Source organism: Lynx canadensis, chromosome C1, assembly GCF_007474595.2.
Source record: "Lynx canadensis isolate LIC74 chromosome C1, mLynCan4.pri.v2, whole genome shotgun sequence".
NCBI lineage: Eukaryota > Metazoa > Chordata > Mammalia > Carnivora > Felidae > Lynx > Lynx canadensis.
In genome coordinates, this window is record NC_044310.1 from 14,547,024 (window position 1) to 14,564,542 (window position 17,519).

General features: G+C 54.8%; 1 protein-coding gene across 1 annotated transcript in view; it reads left to right on the forward strand.

Moving 5' to 3' along the window:
• The first annotated feature begins 9,672 nt into the window (after nt 1-9,672).
• VWA5B1 (von Willebrand factor A domain containing 5B1) overlaps nt 9,673-17,519 on the forward strand; it is a 42,574-nt gene continuing 34,727 nt past the window's right edge. The window contains 5 exon segments of the mRNA XM_030325986.2: nt 9,673-9,735; nt 10,397-10,561; nt 11,913-12,065; nt 13,332-13,602; nt 17,077-17,222. Of these exon segments, the coding sequence (XP_030181846.2) occupies nt 10,423-10,561; nt 11,913-12,065; nt 13,332-13,602; nt 17,077-17,222 (709 nt within the window). The 5' untranslated portion in view covers nt 9,673-9,735; nt 10,397-10,422.

Here is a 17,519-nt window from a genome sequence, read left to right on the forward strand (position 1 = left end):
CCTCGCAGCATGGCCCAGGACCTCAGAGGAAGTTAAGGCCGTGAATATATTCTTCAGGCAACACCCAGGCTGGGTGGTGCAGAAAAGGGGGGTCCCTGGGGTGGCCGGGTGGCAGGTCTGGGGTCAATCGATGGCCATGACCACCAAGGAGACACATGAAACACACAGGTGTCCAGATGCAGTCTGAGCTGGTGGGAGAGTAAGACCAGAAAGGAATCCCAGAGAGGAAAGGAAAGGAAAGCCATCCCCAACATGTACTGAGGGGAAGCCCTGGGGTGAGCCCTCTACATGCAGTGTCTCACTTGTAATCCTTGCTGGAGCCCTGGGAGATAAATCACCACGGTACATGCCCATTACACAGAGGGCAATACTGAGTTTCTGTGGGAAAGACTTGGAAAGGAAGAGGCAAGGCAGGTTCCAGAAGCAGGAAGTAGCTTCCCAGCCTGTCATTCCACCCTTAGAAGTGTCTGGGGGAGGCATGGTCCAAGGGTGCCTCTTCAACTTCCTAGGAGCCCCCAGTGCCAGACAGCAGTTCTAGAAGGGAAATGCCTGGGGGGTGGATTCTAAAATGGCCCTTTCCCGCCGCTGTTGTTCCGTGAGCCCCTTAGCAACAGGGAGGCATGGATAAGGCCAAGGCCACAACCGTTCGGTTAGTACCTTTCGTGGGCCGCAGGGATGCTGGTTGCTCAGCACAGGGGGCTCGCCTTGCACGTGCGGCCCTGGAAAGATGGGCAGAAACCGAATGCGTGTACACGGAGTCCAGTTTTCCCGGCGGTGTGGTGGCTCGTGTCTGAACGGCCCTCCGTGGGCAGAGACTCCAGTGCTGGAGCCTCACGGGGCCCCCGGGAAACAGGCATCCGGCACCTGCTCACAAGTATTCCCACCGTCACCTTAATGGTACACAACAAAGACTCTTTTCGGAAACCCGACAGCCCTCATGGAGGGCTTGGGGGACACGCAGTTTTCGGCTTAGCTGTGTCTATTTCTCCCTCCTGCAGCAGGCCCGGTCGCAGCCTCTTAGCCGGAAGCCTCTGCAGCCGTGGGCGGCTTGGGCCTCAGCCACCTGCAGGGCTGACTGCCCTGGACATCCGGACTGGCGGGACTCCAGGTCTCCCGGCAGGGCGGGAACACCGAGCACTGAGAGGCCGGGGCGCCCTCTGTCCTGATTAGCCCCGACTCCCCACCCCAATGGGAGACCACGGCTGGCTCTGGGATGGAATCCTACAGGCTTTGGGTTGAAATAGAGGGATTTCTCTCACTGTTAGCTGCTTTATTTTTTTTTTTAAACGTTTGTTTATTTTTTTTGGGACAGAGAGAGACAGAGCATGAACAGGGGAGGGGCAGAGAGAGAGGGAGACACAGAATCGGAAACAGTCTCCAGGCTCTGAGCCATCAGCCCAGAGCCTGACGCGGGGCTCGAACTCACGGACTGCGAGATCGTGACCTGGCTGAAGTTGGACGCTTAACCGACTGCGCCACCCAGGCGCCCCTCACTGTTAGCTGCTTTAAATGAACCCGTGGCCGAGGCCTATTCCCACCCCTGATACACTCTATCCTATTTATTTATTCATTCGTTCGCTCACTCATTCATTCATTCATTGGGTAGATAGAGCACACGCCATCCATCCATTCAGGCCATCGCTGAGCACCGACTGTGGGCCAGACGGTGGGGGAGACAGTCCTTGCCTCCAGTGCCAGGAGCTGGCAGCCTCCTGGCTGGGGCGGGTGGCGGGGTGGGGGGGGGGCAGTTCAGGACCATAGGTGTGGGCCCAAGGGGGGAGGTATAGAGAAGGAGACCAGCTGTGAGAACCCCAGAATTCTAGAAGCTTAGGACAATCAGCGGGGCCTGAGAACCCATCAACTCTGCCCCAGCTTTGAAGGGAATACTGGGGCTCATCTGTGAGGGGCATGAAAGCATAGACTTCCTAGACAGCTTGGTGACAGGAAATACGATGAGGACCCCTAGCCCAAGGTGAGTGGGCAGGGTGGCAAGGCCAGAACTTCTTGGTGGGTTCACAGTCTGTGCTTGGCCCAGGCCTGGCTGAGACCACAGAGCTGGGAAGCCCCGACCCTGTGGACACAATCCGGGGGCACCTGACCAGGGGGAAGGGGAGAGGTCTCCAGAACGGCCTTCCAGGTAGAGAAAGAAGGCCTGCCATGCTGTCTCTGGAACAATATGAGCTAGGGAAGAAAGGGAACAGGGCACGTTCTGGCTCCAAGGTCAGAACCAGAGGTGGGCGCTTGGGCCAGGACCCGGGGATCTTCCCAGCTGTGTGAGCTTGGTGCCTGTGCAAGGTCACCCAGTCCAGGAAGGGGGCCTTGCAAGGAGACTCTATGGAAAAAAGGCCTGGAAGAGAAGCCTCCAGCCTCCTCAGGACCCGCCAGCTTCCTGCCCACCACTCACAGACATCGTCTCCTTTATCCATCCAGTTTCTAAGGAGGTGGGCACCATCATGGTCCCATTTTATATATGCAAAAGCTAAGGCACAGAGAGGTTAAGTAAGGGGCTCGAGGTCACATGATATGTAAGCGGCAGAGCCCAGCTGAGTGGCCCCAGGCCACCAGGGAGTGGCCATCTCGGACACTAACCCAGGCAATGCTCTGGATCCTAGGACCCGGCTGCTACCCCACAAGCAAGCTCCCCCCACTTTCCAATCCCTTTCCGGCAAGTGAGCGGGAGGCCCCTCTCCTGTACCCCAGGACCCTGATGCAGGTGTTCCCCAGCCTGTCATGATGACTGAAGACAAGCAGGGACCCCGCACTCTCTTCTCCCAGTTCCTTTCCCTGCACACGTCCCCACATCACATGTAAACCAACTCACGCCACCTGCTGCAGGTTCTTGATGGCCCAGAGTGTTCTCAGCCTAGAACGCTGCACGCCAGGTGATTCCGGGACGACTGGGGCCCAGACCACAGCTCCCCAGAGGCATCTTCTGGGGCCCGCAGCTGGGGCGGGGGGCTGGTATGCAGGGGCCTGCTGAGCTCATGGTGGTCAGGATCACAGCAGCAGCTTGAGAGGCATCACAGCCAGGGGAAGCCCCGTGTCCTGAAGCCCGGTCCCCCAGGCTCCTGGTGCTCCCTCCTCCTCACCCTCCCTCCCTCACCAGCCTCTCCTGTGCTCAGCATGGACTGGGAAGCAACTGGAGAAGAAAAGGACAGGCATTGGCCGGTGGAAGGCTGCTTGACCACCCACCTAGCCTGACCGCTCACCAACATGCTTCCAGACTTCCCCTCTGCACCTCATTCCCCCCACCCATAAAGTGAGGGTGGGTGTGAGCTTTAGCGAGGATTACAAAGCACTAGAACCCGGTAGGTGCCCCATTTAGAGGCCCTCCTCTGAACTGAGCCCTGTGCAAGAAGCTAGGACACAGGCAGAGAAGGAGGTGCGCCCTGTTCGTACAGCGGTTGGGGTCAACAAGCATTACCGATGAGCAGTTCCGGTCCGTCCAGATGAGAGATGTGCCAGACAAGTGCTCAGAGGCTGTGGAGGCCCTGAGAAGGGCGTGTCTGATGGGCCGGGATGTTGGGGTGGGGGGCTTCAGAGAGGAGGTGACAGTGAAACAGGGCTTTGAATGCTGAACAGGACTTTGAAAGGTGAAAAGAAAGCAACCATCATTCCGGGGAAAGGCCCAAGGGTGAGAAAGAACCTGGCCGGTTCAGGGCACAGTGAGAAGGTTGGCGTGGTTGAGACACAGTGATGGAGAACTCGGCAGGAGGTGACACTGGACAGAGGTGGGGACCCAAATGGGGAAGAGCCCTGGGCGCAAGGCTAAGAGTTTAACCTGCCCTATCAGACGAGAGCAATTGGGAGCCATTAAGCCCAGGGGAAAAGAAGGCTGGTGTGTGTGTGTGTGTGTGTGTGTGTGTGTATGCACCCGAGGTGACAGAGTGAACTGGAAGGGAGGGTAGAGATGGTCCAGGGCAGAATAAGGAAGCAGCAGCAGTAGAAATGGAGGGGAGAGGAGGCTGGCAAGAGACGCATGGAGATGGCCCAGCCCAGGAGAAGGTTAAGCAGGAGGCAGTGCAGCCGCGAGGCTAAGCGCATGGCTCTGCGGTCCTTCTGCCTGGGTTCAGCTCTCAGCCCCCTTACCTTCTGGCTGTGTGGCCCTGGACAGTCTACCTCGTTTCTCTGAGATTGGTGTTTTCATCTATAAAATGGGGATACTAAAAAAAAAAAATTAAAAATAAAATAAAATAAAATAAAATAAAATAAAATGGGGATACTAAGCGTATACCTACCGCTGAGGGCTGTTGCCAAATTTTATATAAAAAGTCCATGGAGTGATGTTTCATTCATTCAAAAACAAATATATTTATTGAGCATCTACGATACCCAGGCGTTATTCTCTTGGTCGTGGATGCAGCAGTGAATGGACTGAAACAAAACCCTCGCCCTCATTGGGGATTACACCTTGGAGAGCTGGGGAGACATGTCGAACGAGACTATTAATAAGAAGAATATACAGTATGGTGATAAGTGCTAAGGAGAACGCAAGGAAAAGAGGGCTCAGACGTGCCAAGATTCGGAGGTTTTTAGAACAACCTATGTGGCTGCCTGCGTGGTTTTGGAGATGGGGCCCACGTGGGTGGTACGTCAAGCTCAAGGTGTGAGCAGAAGCAAAGGTTACTGAGGTGCAGGGTCAGGAGATGAAAGGGCCGGGAGATGCACCACACCTGTGGATGTTAAAGTCACCTGGTTGATGGCAGGGTTTGGGGAGCAGAGGAAGATGGGAGCCAGGTGCCAAGTGTTTGCTAAAAGAAGGGAGTAATCAGGACCTTGGGAATGGCAAGCAATGGGCGGGTACAGAGTCAAAAGGCAACAGTGCCCCCAACCACCACCACGGAGAAGGGGTTTTATAGGCAGAAGCAAAATGGTGGTTTTGGAGCAGCGGCTGAGGCCAAGAAGGCCACCGTCCCACCCTTGACACTGAGGGGTGACAAGGAGTAGGCAGTCCTTCCCGTCTAGGGCTGCAGGGGAAGCCAGGTCCTTGGCCAAGGACTCTGAGAAAATCCCAGGAGAGCCCCAGAATACAGGGAGCCTGCTGGCTCCAGACTGGTAGCCGCAGAAGGCACTGTGTTGGGCTTGAGGGATGGGAGGTGGCCAGAGGCTGGCTCAGGGACACAGGATAGCAGCACCCACTATGGACCGATGGGTGAGCTCCAAGATGGCGGGACCTTGGTGCCACCAACGAGGGTGTATCTGGGGCCCTGATATAAACACTGAGATGAGAGTCTAATGGATTTAGCATCAATATCTTCTCTGAGGTGCTGCTCTGGGCCTGGTGGTCAGAAGACATCTCTCCCTCAGCTGGGAGAGCTGAGGAACCCCGAAATGGCCAGCCTGACATTATGACTACGTCTTGATTGATCCATTCAACAAATATTTATTCACCACCTACCATTGGTGCAAGCACTATTCAAGACACTTGGGATATATCAGTGAGAAAAACAGACCCCAATCCTTGCCTTTGTGCAGGGAAAGTAGATTACAAGCAGCAAACGTAATGCACAGATTGTATTACATCATATTATAGTGGTGCATGCTACGGGAAATATAAATGAAACGTAGGTTGAGGGATTGAACATGAAGACGGACAAACAGGTCGCCAGTCTAAGGGTAAGCTTCCACGAACAAGTCCCCTTTGAGCAAAGACTTGAAAGAGCGAAGGAACGAGCCACGAGAATGTCTAAGGGAAAGCATTCCTGGGTGTGGAACAGCCGTTGCAAAAGAGCAAAGCCAGGAGAAGAGCTGGAAGGATGTCATGTCTTCAATGGGAAGAAGGAAGCAGGCCTGGGGGGCCTGGAGGCATGCGGGGAGCCGTCAAGAGGGCTGTGCCATTGAGTCACGTGACTGGATCACGGCTTCAAGGCATCACTCTGTCTGCTCCGCTGGGGATAGACTACTGGACTACGAGAAGGTGGCAGCAGGGGAAGGTGACAAGAAGGGGTCAGATTGTGAGGCTGTTGGCTTGCAGCTTTATTTAATATGTGTCTCTCCCATTAATTTATGTCTCACACCTGCCTTGTCTCCCACGGTCTCCCCAGCACCTGGGTGATCACTGAAATTTCGTGTCCTTGGGAAGCAGCCGACGTTCATTCGTTCATTTCCCTGCGTAAATATTTATTGAGCACCTAGTATGTGCCAGGCATGGTACTGGGTACTTTTCATACATTACTCAATGTAATCTTCATGGTGCTGGTGAGGTGCCAGCCAGGGGCCCCTCTGCTCGCCTGGTTTTGCAGATGAGGGAGCTGGCATCCAGGGAATAAAAGGCACCCACTGGGGCAGGGTAGCAGTCGGTTATGCACCAGGAGTCACGTCTAGACTTGTCTGGCTCCAGAGAGGCCTGCCCGAAGGACAGGGATCACTGGAGATTTACAGGTTCTAGACCACCAAGAAACAGTCTTGGTGTTCAACCATCACACCGGGAACCTCCCATACCCCGGATGTGTCCTATGATCTGGTGGTCACTCGAGACCCAGATTGGGAGGATTGCCTCTCCAGCACCCCCCCAACTCATGTGCAGAAGCAAGCACATCTCTCTTCAGGCCACAGTGTCCTCATCTGCAGAACAGCAATGTACCTCCTACATGGCTCTGAGGATTGAATGATGTACGTGCCCAGCAATTTCGATGTTCGACAGATCTCCCCGCCACGAGATTCTAAGCTCCTTTTTTTTCACAATTGTAATTATTTTTTATATTGTTTTTTTCTTAATATAATTTATCATCAAGTTTAGCTAACATACGGTGTATACAGTGTGCTCTTGGCTTCGGGAGTAGATTCCACTTGTTGGGACGAGCCCTGGGTGTTGTATCATAAGCGCTGAATCGTGGGACTCTAAGCTCCTTAAGGACAGAGCTGTGTCTCATGTGCCCCCAGTGGCTAATTCGGGGCCTTGAATACAACAAGTGCTTATCAATGCTGGATGAATTCATGAAAAATACGCATTGTTTAGTCCCCAAGGAATCTCAAGTTCACTCTTCCTGAGAAGAGAAGGTATTGATATTGTTAAAGGGGTGAGTTCTGAGTGAGTCTGCCCCCTGTTATCACCATCACTGTCATCCAAGCCTCCCTTCCAGGGCAAGGTGCCCCCGGGACGGGCACCAGGGACTGTGTGGGAAGATGTCTTTGGCCAAACTCCACCCCAGGATGGACTGAAGCTGAAGTCCAAGTATTCTGGCCAGGAGGGAACCGGGCTGAGGAGGAGGAGGGAGGGAGTGTGGGTGGCAGCTGAGACGGCTCAGGAAATGAACTCCGCCACCTTGTTCTACCCCTGGGAGCGGCGAGGCTTTGCTCAGGCCACCAGGACAGAGAACATTCCTGAGAGAGGGTGGCCCCCCTCCTGGCTCCTTATCTGCCTCCTGCCGTCAGTCAGCCTGCCTCGATAAGGCAGGGCTGAGAGGCGCCTGGGCCGGAACCACAAGAGAGAACATAATTATAAAGACGCTGCTGCGGGGCAGAGAGGGCGGGAGCCCCGGAGGAGCCACCTCCACGCAGGGCCATGAGGAAGGCTTGCAGGGGAAGACTTCCCTTCCTTGGGAAAAGGCAGCGCAGTAGCACGCGTTGGTTGGGCTTTGCTTGACTTGCGCTCCACAGGGAGGAAAACCTGCCTTGAACTTGACCTCAAATTTGTATTCCCCACCCTTTGACTTTGCTTCCCTGCCGGAGCCCAGTTCCTGCAGGTCCAGGGGTTCCCGAAGGATGAACGGCGTCGGCGAAAAAGTGAAAATAAAATAAAACAAAAATAAAAGTGGACACAGACCACAGCAGTGTGTTGGACTGGCCGCTTTATCGTGGCAAACGTGGCATTATGTTTGCTAGCAATTTCCTTGTAGCGTGCGTCATCTATGTTTTCTGGGCTTTACCTAATTCTGAAATGTTCCTGTGTGTAATCACCCTTTAAGGAATAACATGGTTATTTTCTCATAACGCTCCCTCCTGCCCTTTGCTTATTGATTAATTTCTTACATTATTTTCATGACGTATCTACATTTATCTGTAATCTATAAAGCCTTTGCTTTGCTGTTTTCATGAAAGGTCATCTATCTGTCAACATCTCAAGTGGGACAGTTACAGGGACATGACCTCTTAGTTGTTTCCCTGCACCACTTGTGGTTTGAGGAACAAAAGTGTTCGCCTCGGTCTGAGGTGCCAGGAGGGGGCCAAGAGGGCCTTAGGAACCCACGCCTCAGGCATTCTCAGAGAGACCATGCACCTAGGAACTTATGAACCATTCTGCACCTTAACCAACTAGGTTCAATCATCATCTGGAATGCCTCCTGGGGGCCAAGTGGGCCTAGGGGTTGGAGTAACTTGTGCCCATAGATACGCTCCTTTGTTGCCGGAGTGGGGCTTTCAACTCCATTTGTCTCTCCTTGGCTGGGAGATATATGGGGCTATCCTTCCTTTAGGTAGAGGAGTCTTTATAGGGGGTGGCAAGGGTTAAATGTAGGGCCGCTCAATTTCCTTGCGGAACCTTATTTTCTTTCCCCAGTAGTTCTTTTCCCAGGGGGCCTGTTGAGGGCAATTCCCCAACAGACAATTCCCCAGGTTCTTTTATTTAAGGCCAAATTACATAAAAGCGGGAGGACAAGAAGCTTCACTGTCAGCGGGCCACCGTGCAGTCCCGATCCGTCCACCGCCCGGGCCCTGCCGTCAGGCTGGTTGGAGAGCTCGGCTTCTGGCACTTCCCGTTCCCACCCCACCCTTCAAGCCCAGGGATTACCCAGGAGGGTCCTGGGAGCCCAGTAGATAATGGACACATCATTGCCCCATGAAGTGCTAGGTCCTTCGCGATGGAGTGACGACAGTCATCCGTTCTCATATCGGTTTAATCAGCACTGAGGGTACAATAGGAAGCACAAAGAGACACGGCCTATCCCTCCAGGAGCACACACTGTAAATGGGATGACAGACAGCAACAAAATAACCTCACACAACAAAATGTATCCCTGCAAATGGATACATTTGCTCTCGGGGAAAGAGACTTGTCTCTGCGGAGGCAGACGAATGAAGGACGCTGGGCACAGGTGGGGTCACTTCCCTGCGGGGCAAAACCCTCCGTTGACACTGAAGGACAAGAAGGAGGTGACTAGTTTTTTTTTTTAATTTTTTTATGTTTATTTATTTTTGAGAGAGAGAGAGAGAGCACAAGCGGGAGAGGGGCAGAGAGAGAGGGAGACAAAATTCCAAGCAGGCTCCAGGCTCCAAGCCCAAGGCGGGGCTCAAACCCACAGACCGCAAGATCTTGACCCGAGCCGAAGTCAGAGGCTTAACTGACTGAGCCACCCAAGTGCCCCAGGAGGTTACTAGTTTAAAGTGGGTGGTGGGGTGAACCTTCCAGGGGGTGAACAGCAGAACAAAGGTGGGAGGTCACAGGATACCTCTGAGGAATGGACTGGAAGCCTGGGAGAGTCCCAAAGGCCGGGTGCGGACGTTGGTGACTGACCAGCGGGAGAGGCCGGCAGGGCCAGACTGCACAGGCCCTAGGCGGGCTTAAGGGTTTCGGTCTCTGCCCCAGGAGCAGGGTGGCGGGGGGGAAAGAGACCAAACCAACTGGTGCTTTGCTATGGGGGCGTGGCCACTGAGTAGAGAAATGGCTGGAGGGGGCGGTGACAGTAGATTCAAGAGGCCAATGGGGCACCTCGGTCCAGACAGACGCGGTGGTGGCTGGAATGAGGGTGCAGGTGTCAGGGAGGCGAAGGCACGATGGATGCCGCCGCTTTTCCAGAGGTAAATCACAAGCCTTGGCCATGGCCTGGGGATGGGGGGTGCTGAAAAAGAGGTGCCAGGAATCACTCCCAGGCTTTTGACCTGCACACCTGGAGGGAGGGTGGCCCCTTTCACCTGAGCCTGTTTTGGGGGTGCTCCTCACTCCCCTCACAACCCCGGGCTGCTGGTGGTGGGCAGATTCATTTCAGACGCCCCCTGAAATCAGAGAAGGAAGGATGCGGTGAGCGATTTCAGTTCCCTCATGCTGCACAGGAAGCAGCCTCAGCTCAGAGATTATAGGACTGACATAGGGATGGGGTCAGAGCCCAAGGCCCCGGACTCCCATCCAGAGTTAGGGGAGCACCGTCTGCCGGGGAGGATTCCAGCTTGGCCGTGAGCCTGCTTGGACTCCAGCCCTGATTGTGCCCCATCTCGCTGAGTAAGCCCAAGCGGGTCACCTGTGTTCAGGCCTCAGTTTCCCTGCTGTGACATGGAGGGAAATGAAATTCCCACTTCTCTCAGGGGTGCTTGAGAGATAGCAGGGGTCACTACCCGGGAAGCGTGTGGGGAACATGGAGAGAACAGTGTGCTGGCCGCCTGTGGGGGCTGAAGTGGAGAACTGGTTTGGGAAGGGATGGGGGTGGGGTTTCCCCACTTCCTGTCCTTCCTGTCTCTCTTGCAGGGTCTGAAGGCTGAGTAGCCAGCGGGATGCCTGGGCTGCTGAACCAGCTCACAGGGGCAGCCCTGCCCCTCACCGCCTCTGATGTCACCTCCTTCGTCAGTGGCTACGCCCTGGGGCTGACGGCCTCTCTCACCTATGGCAACCTGGAAGCCCAGCCCTTTCAAGGTGAGGACCCCTGTTACGGCTGCCCCAGGGCCACCCTGCTCTCAAAGTTTTTTCCTCATTTTGACACACACAAGCGGATGGACGTAGGGCAAGTCATGTAACTTCTCCGAGTCTCGGTTTCCGCATCTGAGAAATAAGAATGGCATTTCTGCCCCCAGAGGCCTCAGAGCCAGTAGCAAATCTCGGGCTTTGGGCTCAGCCCCCACCAGCTGTCCCAGGACTGCCTGTGTCCCACACGGGCGTGCCCACCCGCATCAAGTGGCCAGACCCAACTTTCTCAGGGAGCCCCACAGCAGGAGAGTCGTCAAGACTCCATGCAAACCCAGGAGCTCCCACTCTTAGGCGTGGCTCACCCTGGTCATCTGTTTAGGAAAATCTCCAGAGGGTGACAAAACAGAACTTGCTGGGGACCCAGGAGACTAAACAACAGGCCAATGTCAGGATGGTCCTTTGGCATGCCACGTGCGGGAAGAACCAGCCTCTGCCCATTTCGTAGATGAGGAAACTGAGGCTCAGAGGGATGGGAGCTGGGGTGGGCTCACCATCAGCCAGGCATTGCACCGCCCTGGTGTTCGTGGCCACGTTAAATGAGATATAGCCTTGATCCCTCTACTGAACCAGAATCTGCCTTTTAACAAGACCCCCAGGGTGACTCATGTGCTCTTAGAGTCTGGGAGGCACTAAGGTCTAAACACACGGGGCACACACTCTGGGGCACATAGCTCAATAAATGGTGGCTACTTTTTCCATTTGCATGACGACCTCATGAGTTTGGCTCTACTGAGCCCATTTTACAGATGGGGCTGGGAGGCTTAGAGAAGCTAAGTGTCTTATCCAAAATCACCAGGCGAGGAGAGGTGGTAGGGACTGGATTAGAACCTTAGTTCTAAGGTTCTTCTTCCTCCAATGTCCCAGCATGCAGAATAGGTCACATAAAAATCCAGATTTCCACTGTGTCTTGAAAACTCAAAAGCCCTGGCCACATGGGTCTCATGTGCCTGCACAGTCAGCTGGGACAGGGGAGCAGGTGTCCCTTTTCCAGTCACCCCACTGTTCCCACAGTTCCTCTGCTGCACTTGCCTGCTGGCTCCAGAGCCACAAGGTCCCAGCCAGAGCCCTCTGGCACCCTCTCTGTGACAGTGAGAACCAACCATCGATCTGGCAGGTCAAAGGCTTGGGTGCCCTCCATGGTGATGCTGATGCAGGGCGGGGCTGGGACCCTCCGTGATGCCGATGCAGGGTGGGGCTGGGACCCTCCATGATGCCGATGCAGGGTGGGGCTGGGAACCTCCGTGATGCTGATGCAGGGTGGGGTGGGGACCCTCCGTGATGCTGGGCCCTTCCCTGGCAGGCCTCTTTGTGTACCCACTGGATGAATACACCACAGTGATCGGCTTTGAGGCAGTCATTGCTGACCGTGTCGTGACAGTACAGATCAAGGACAAAGCCAAGATGGAGAGCAGCCACTTTGATGGCACCCACATCCGAGCCACAAATGTCACAGGTGAGGAGGACGGAAGGGCCGTGGCAGGGCCTGGGTCTGGCTGGGGTCTCAAGCAGTCTGAAAGGACAACAGTGAGATAGGGTAGAGAGAGCACTAAACTAGGAGTCAGGAATCCTGTGTGCCCTCAGGCTAATAATTTACTTCTCTGAACCTCATTCCTGTTCTCTCACCTCAAAAGCAGGGTGAGGATCAAAGGAGGCGACAAAAGCGTTGCTAAGTGGCCTCTATAGAGCAGAACAGCGTGTCCATTAAGCTCAGAGGTTGTGGAATGAATCACACCAGGGTTTGACTCCCCATCCTGTTGCAAATGGTATGGGCTTAAAGAAAAAATTACACTTCATCCGTAAAATGGGACAAATAATCGTACGCATCCAAAGCCGAACAGAGACGTGATTGTGGAGATGGCAGTCTCTGGTACAGAGTAAGTACCCAAATCATGGCTGCGGATGCCTGCTATTGAGGACCCTGAGGCACAGAGAGGGCGAGTGACCAGCCCAAGTTCACACAGCATGTTAGTGACAAGTCAGGATTTGAAGTCAGACCAAGGATCATGTGACATAAGAGACTCTTACCATTGGATCTGTGATCAAAGTGACATTTGTTCACCTGATCATTAAGACAGTCAAGAATCTTCGAATGAGCACCCGCTGTGGGCAAGACACCAAGCTGCCTCCAAGTTGTTAGGGCTGCTCACAGTCTGGAAGAAAAGCTGTACACGCGTCGGGGGAGCCGCGACAGGAGGTGGAAGGCAGCTGTGCCAGAAGGGGTCTGCGTAACGTCAGAGGAGGGAAGGAGGGTCCGACCGGGGACCAGAGAGGCTTTCGTGGAGGGGCTGGTGGCTGCGTGAGGCTGGCCAAGTAGGGGCGAGGGAACGGGCCTCCCAGACAACAGCAATAGACATGAACAAAGGCATCTGCCCCAAAGGTGGGGGGATGCTGAAATGTGGTTCTTTGAGGGGAAGCAGGGTCTGCGGATGGGGGCGTGGCCTCTGTCCAGGTTGTGTGGGTCCCAGCCCCCCACTCCCAGCAGGGTGCCAGTGGGAAATACTCCAGCCTGGCCTCGGACCCACGGGGGTTCAGATCCCGGGCCAACGAGTTAGTTATTTGCCTAGTAACTTGGGCGAGTTGCACCCCTCCCACCCCCACCCCCACCCCCGCCGCTAAGCTTCAATATTCCCATCAGCAAAATGGGCTCTCAAACCTACCCCACTTCGAGGGGACTAGAGATAATACGTGCATAGCTGCTGACTCCAGGCCTGTCACTTAGGGACCACTCTGCAAGAGGGGGTTTCTGTCATCCCTCATTCCTGCACGCCGGGGAAGGTGGCTTTGGATGAGGATTTGGAGCGGGTCCTGTTCGTGGTCAACTTGGGGACCATTGTCCCCATGGAGAACGTCACCATCTTCGTCAGCACGTCCTCGGAGCTCCCCACGCTGCCCAGTGGGGCTGTGCGAGTCCTGCTGCCTGCTGTCTGCGCCCCGACCGTGCCTCAGTTCTGCACCGAGAGCGCTGGCCCCTCCAGCCAACAGGCCCAAGGGTAAGGAGCCCTGCCCAGCCCAGGGCGGAGTCTCGGGTGGCAGCAGGGAGGCCGCGGATGAAGGCAGGGGAGTGTGGGGAGAGAGGAGAGAAGACAAGACTTGGTGGTACAGTAGCCACCACCCGAATAATTGCTCCCTTCTGCTCGCTTAAGAATCTCCCTGAGGGGCGCCTGGGTGGCTCAGTGGGTGGAGCGTCCGACTTCAGCTCAGGTCATGATCTCACGGTCCGTGAGTTCGAGACCCGTGTTGGGCTCTGTGCTGACAGCTCGGAGCCTGGAGCCTAGTTCATATTCTGTGTCTCCCTCTCTCTCTGCCCCTCCCCGCACATGCTGTCTCTCTCTCTCTCTCAAAAATAAATAAACATTAAAAAAAATTTTTTTTTAAATAATCTCCCTGAAATGCCCCGTGTTGCTACTGGCTGGAAGCTCAGGTATTTGGACAGCTTGGGACTCGAATTTCCAGGCTTTATTTTTTAATGCACTCGAGGCATTTTCTTAGCACCCTAGTAGTGCTAGACAGACGGTGTTAGGGATGCAGAGGGCGCCCAACCAACATGGCTCCTTCCTTTTTGGGACTTAGGGGGAGAGATCATTATCCAACTAATAACGTAACAGATGCGTAGGTAATTGCTTATGTATTGCATGCATAATTAATGATGTGAAAAGTGCAATGACAGGGCAGACAGTATGAAAGAGGAACCCGCCCTGGAAGGCCAGGGGCCAGGCCAGGCTTCTCCAGGGACCGGAGACCAATATTTCAGCTGGGAGCTGAGCGATGAGAGGGAGGTGGGCACTGAGAGGAGAGTTCCTGTAGGTGAGAACAGCAGGGGCAAAGGCCCTGAGGTAGCAAGGACAGACCCCAGAGAACTGAAGCACGGGTGACACGAAATGAGGCTATAGACACTTAGGACACCCTGTAGACCTGGCTGACTTTGGATTTCTTCCAAAAGCAACAAAAAGCCAGTAATAGGGGTTTTAGGAAGGTGGGACTGGGAAAACTACAAGCCCAGGACAAGAGGGTTTCTCTGTGCTCTGCCGTGCCCCCCCCCAAACAAGAAAAGGTGTGTCACAGCCTGAGGCACCTGCTGCTGAAATTGGGGCTCCTCCCTTCCCCCCCACCCCGTGGGGACTGAGGCGGGTGAGCATTTCCCATGCAGGGAGAGAGGAGGCCACGGTCAAGCAGCCAAGCAGCCTGCAGCATTCAGATGTCTTTGGAGGTCTCGCATTTTATCATTCACATGTGAATTTTTAAAATCTATGCCATAGCGTCTTTGTGCCACTCTGGCATAAAAATAACACTTACAACTGATGACCAGCTGAACTGCTTAACTCCCCCCCACCCCCAAGTCTTGTCTCAAACCTTTGGGCCAAGTTGAAATCCGTGAAGATGTACCATATCCATCCAGGACTTTCATACACACCCTGGTAGGACTCCGGGACAGCCGGGAACACGTGCCCATCGGGACACAGACAGCAGTGTCAGCAAATGTCTAGATGCCGCCGACCTCAGGCTGAGCCGGGGGGAGGGTTACGGCAGCTTCCCGTGTGGAGTGAGCCTCGAGTGCAATTTTCAGTCACTACATGAACAGTAATTAAACACCTACTGTGTGCCAGGCACCGTTCTGCGTGCGGGGAATATACAGCAGTAAACCAGACAGACAAGGTCGCTGTCCTCATGGGGCTGGCATTCTGACAGCAGAAGGGGGGGCAGACGGTTAATAAAGAAATAAGCCCATAACATGTAATATGTTAGGCAAGTTCTATGAAGCTAAATGCTGTAGAGGCTAGGGAGGATAGACTGGGTGCTATTTTAGCTAGAAAGGACAGCTTAGGCAACATTTGAAGCGTGATCTGAAGAAAGGGAGGGTGGAGATATGCTGGAGGAAGAACATTCTGTGCAGAGGGCAGCGGGAGGGGTAAGTGCAAAGGCCCTGAGGCAGCAGCGGGCATGGTGTGTTGGAGGAGTGGCCGGAAGTCTAAAACATGTAGCAGAGTGCGAGACAGGTCAGAGGGATGATGGAGAGTCAGACTGTATAAGGTCTTGAAGCCTAAGTGAGGACACCTGTTGTCACAGCACAGAAACTTGAGGCACCAGCCAGTCTCAGACCAGGAACACCAGCTTGTGTGCTGTCTTTGTACGTGCTGACATCGGCCCCAAGTCTTCTCTGTTTGAGACACGGGGCCTACCAGAGCTGGGGACACTCAAGACCTCGGTGGATGGAAGAACAAGGGGCCCAGGAGGCCCTGAGAAGCTTATCCCTGCCCGTTCCAGCAGGCAGAGTGAAACACGCTCTCAGGAGCAGCTTGCATCAAGTCCCCAGGCACCTCGGAGCTGTGCACACAGAGTGACACGAGAAAAAATAAGAATAACAGATAATAATACCAAGGGTTAGTGAGGGTGCCGAGAGGAGGAGACTCCTGTCCATTGCTGGCAGAAATGGAAACTTTGCAGCCTGGAAAGCAATCTGGTGAACCACAGCGGCTGTCCTTTGACCCACGAACCCCAGAGACATTGTTTCCTAAGTCCACAAAAGGGATGCAGACCTGCCGTGTTATCTGTTAACCCAGGGAGGCAGGGAGAAGAAGTACAATATAACAGATGCCCCCAGGTGACACGCGTCCCAGCAAAGACTGGTTTGCACAGCGCACCTGGACAGAGCTTAAAAAAACAGCAGTGAGCAAAACAAGGGAAGTGATGGGCCACACACACACACACACACACCCCACAGGGTGCTTTACAAGGAGACCTGCAGATTAAGCATGTAGAACAAAGACCTTAGAGGGTGTGACCCTGAGGGGTGGGGGATACAGTAGGGTCAAAGACAGGGTGGGGGATGACCCAGAAAGAGAGCCTGGGAACTTGAGCCTTCAGCAGGTGACTCACTGAGCAACTCACTGTCATTATTATCCACATTTAATGGATGGAAAACCCAGACTTGGAGAAGCAGCTTGGGCAAGGCACCCCCGGCTCACAAGGAAGAGCAGGGATCCGAGACATGGTGTGACGTTGTGTGAACGTCCTCAGCGTGGAGCCCGGCGAGGACACGCTCTCTGCCAAGTGCTAGTTGTGGGAGCTTAGGCTAGCCGCTACATCTTGCTGAACCTCTGTTTTCCCATATGGGAAATGGGGGCCCTGGGGGACCTGATGCCTCTTCTACGGGAGGTGGTGAGAACGACAGGTGCCAATGCTTTGGGGCACCAGGCCTGGCGCCTGGCCCATCCACCGTGAGTCATTGGGCCTCATGTCGGAGTCCAGGCTCTCCCTGGGGTCAGGTCCCGTGGCCGAGTAAGGGTGTGGGGTGGGAGGAGGCTCCTCAGCCCCCTTTCGGGCTGGGCTGCAGGGAATGCCGAGGCCGCTTGGGACTCACCGTCTTCTTCCATCTTCCTGCCGCTTCCTTCCTTCCTTCCTTCCTTCCTTCCTTCCTTCCTTCCTTCCTTCCTGCCACCTCCTCCTCCTCTCGGCCACCTCCCCAGCAAAGACAAGCATTGCTTCGGCACCCGGGCCCTGGACTCCTGGAACAAGCTATGCCTGGCAACTCTCCTGGACACCGATGTGTCCAACCCCATGGAATACGAGTTCAACTTCCAGCTGGAGATTCGCGGGCCGTGCCTGCTCGCAGGTGAGAGAGGGCCACCCAGACCTGGATAGGGGCCGGAAAGACCTGAGGCCCGGAGGTGGGGAGGGCTTCCAGCAGAAAGCTGCCAGGGATAGAGAGGAGGGGGAGGGCAGGGAAGCTGACCCGCCCAGAAGCACATGGAGCTTCGTGGACCCCCACTTCCTGCTCCCCAACGTGTGGCCCAAAGATGAGCCTCTCCCAACGACAGGCTTCAAGGCTGCCCCCATGCCCACCTCAATGGCTCCCTTGCATAGTCAAATCGGCTGGGGGGTTTTCAGATCCCACCACCCAGATCCCACC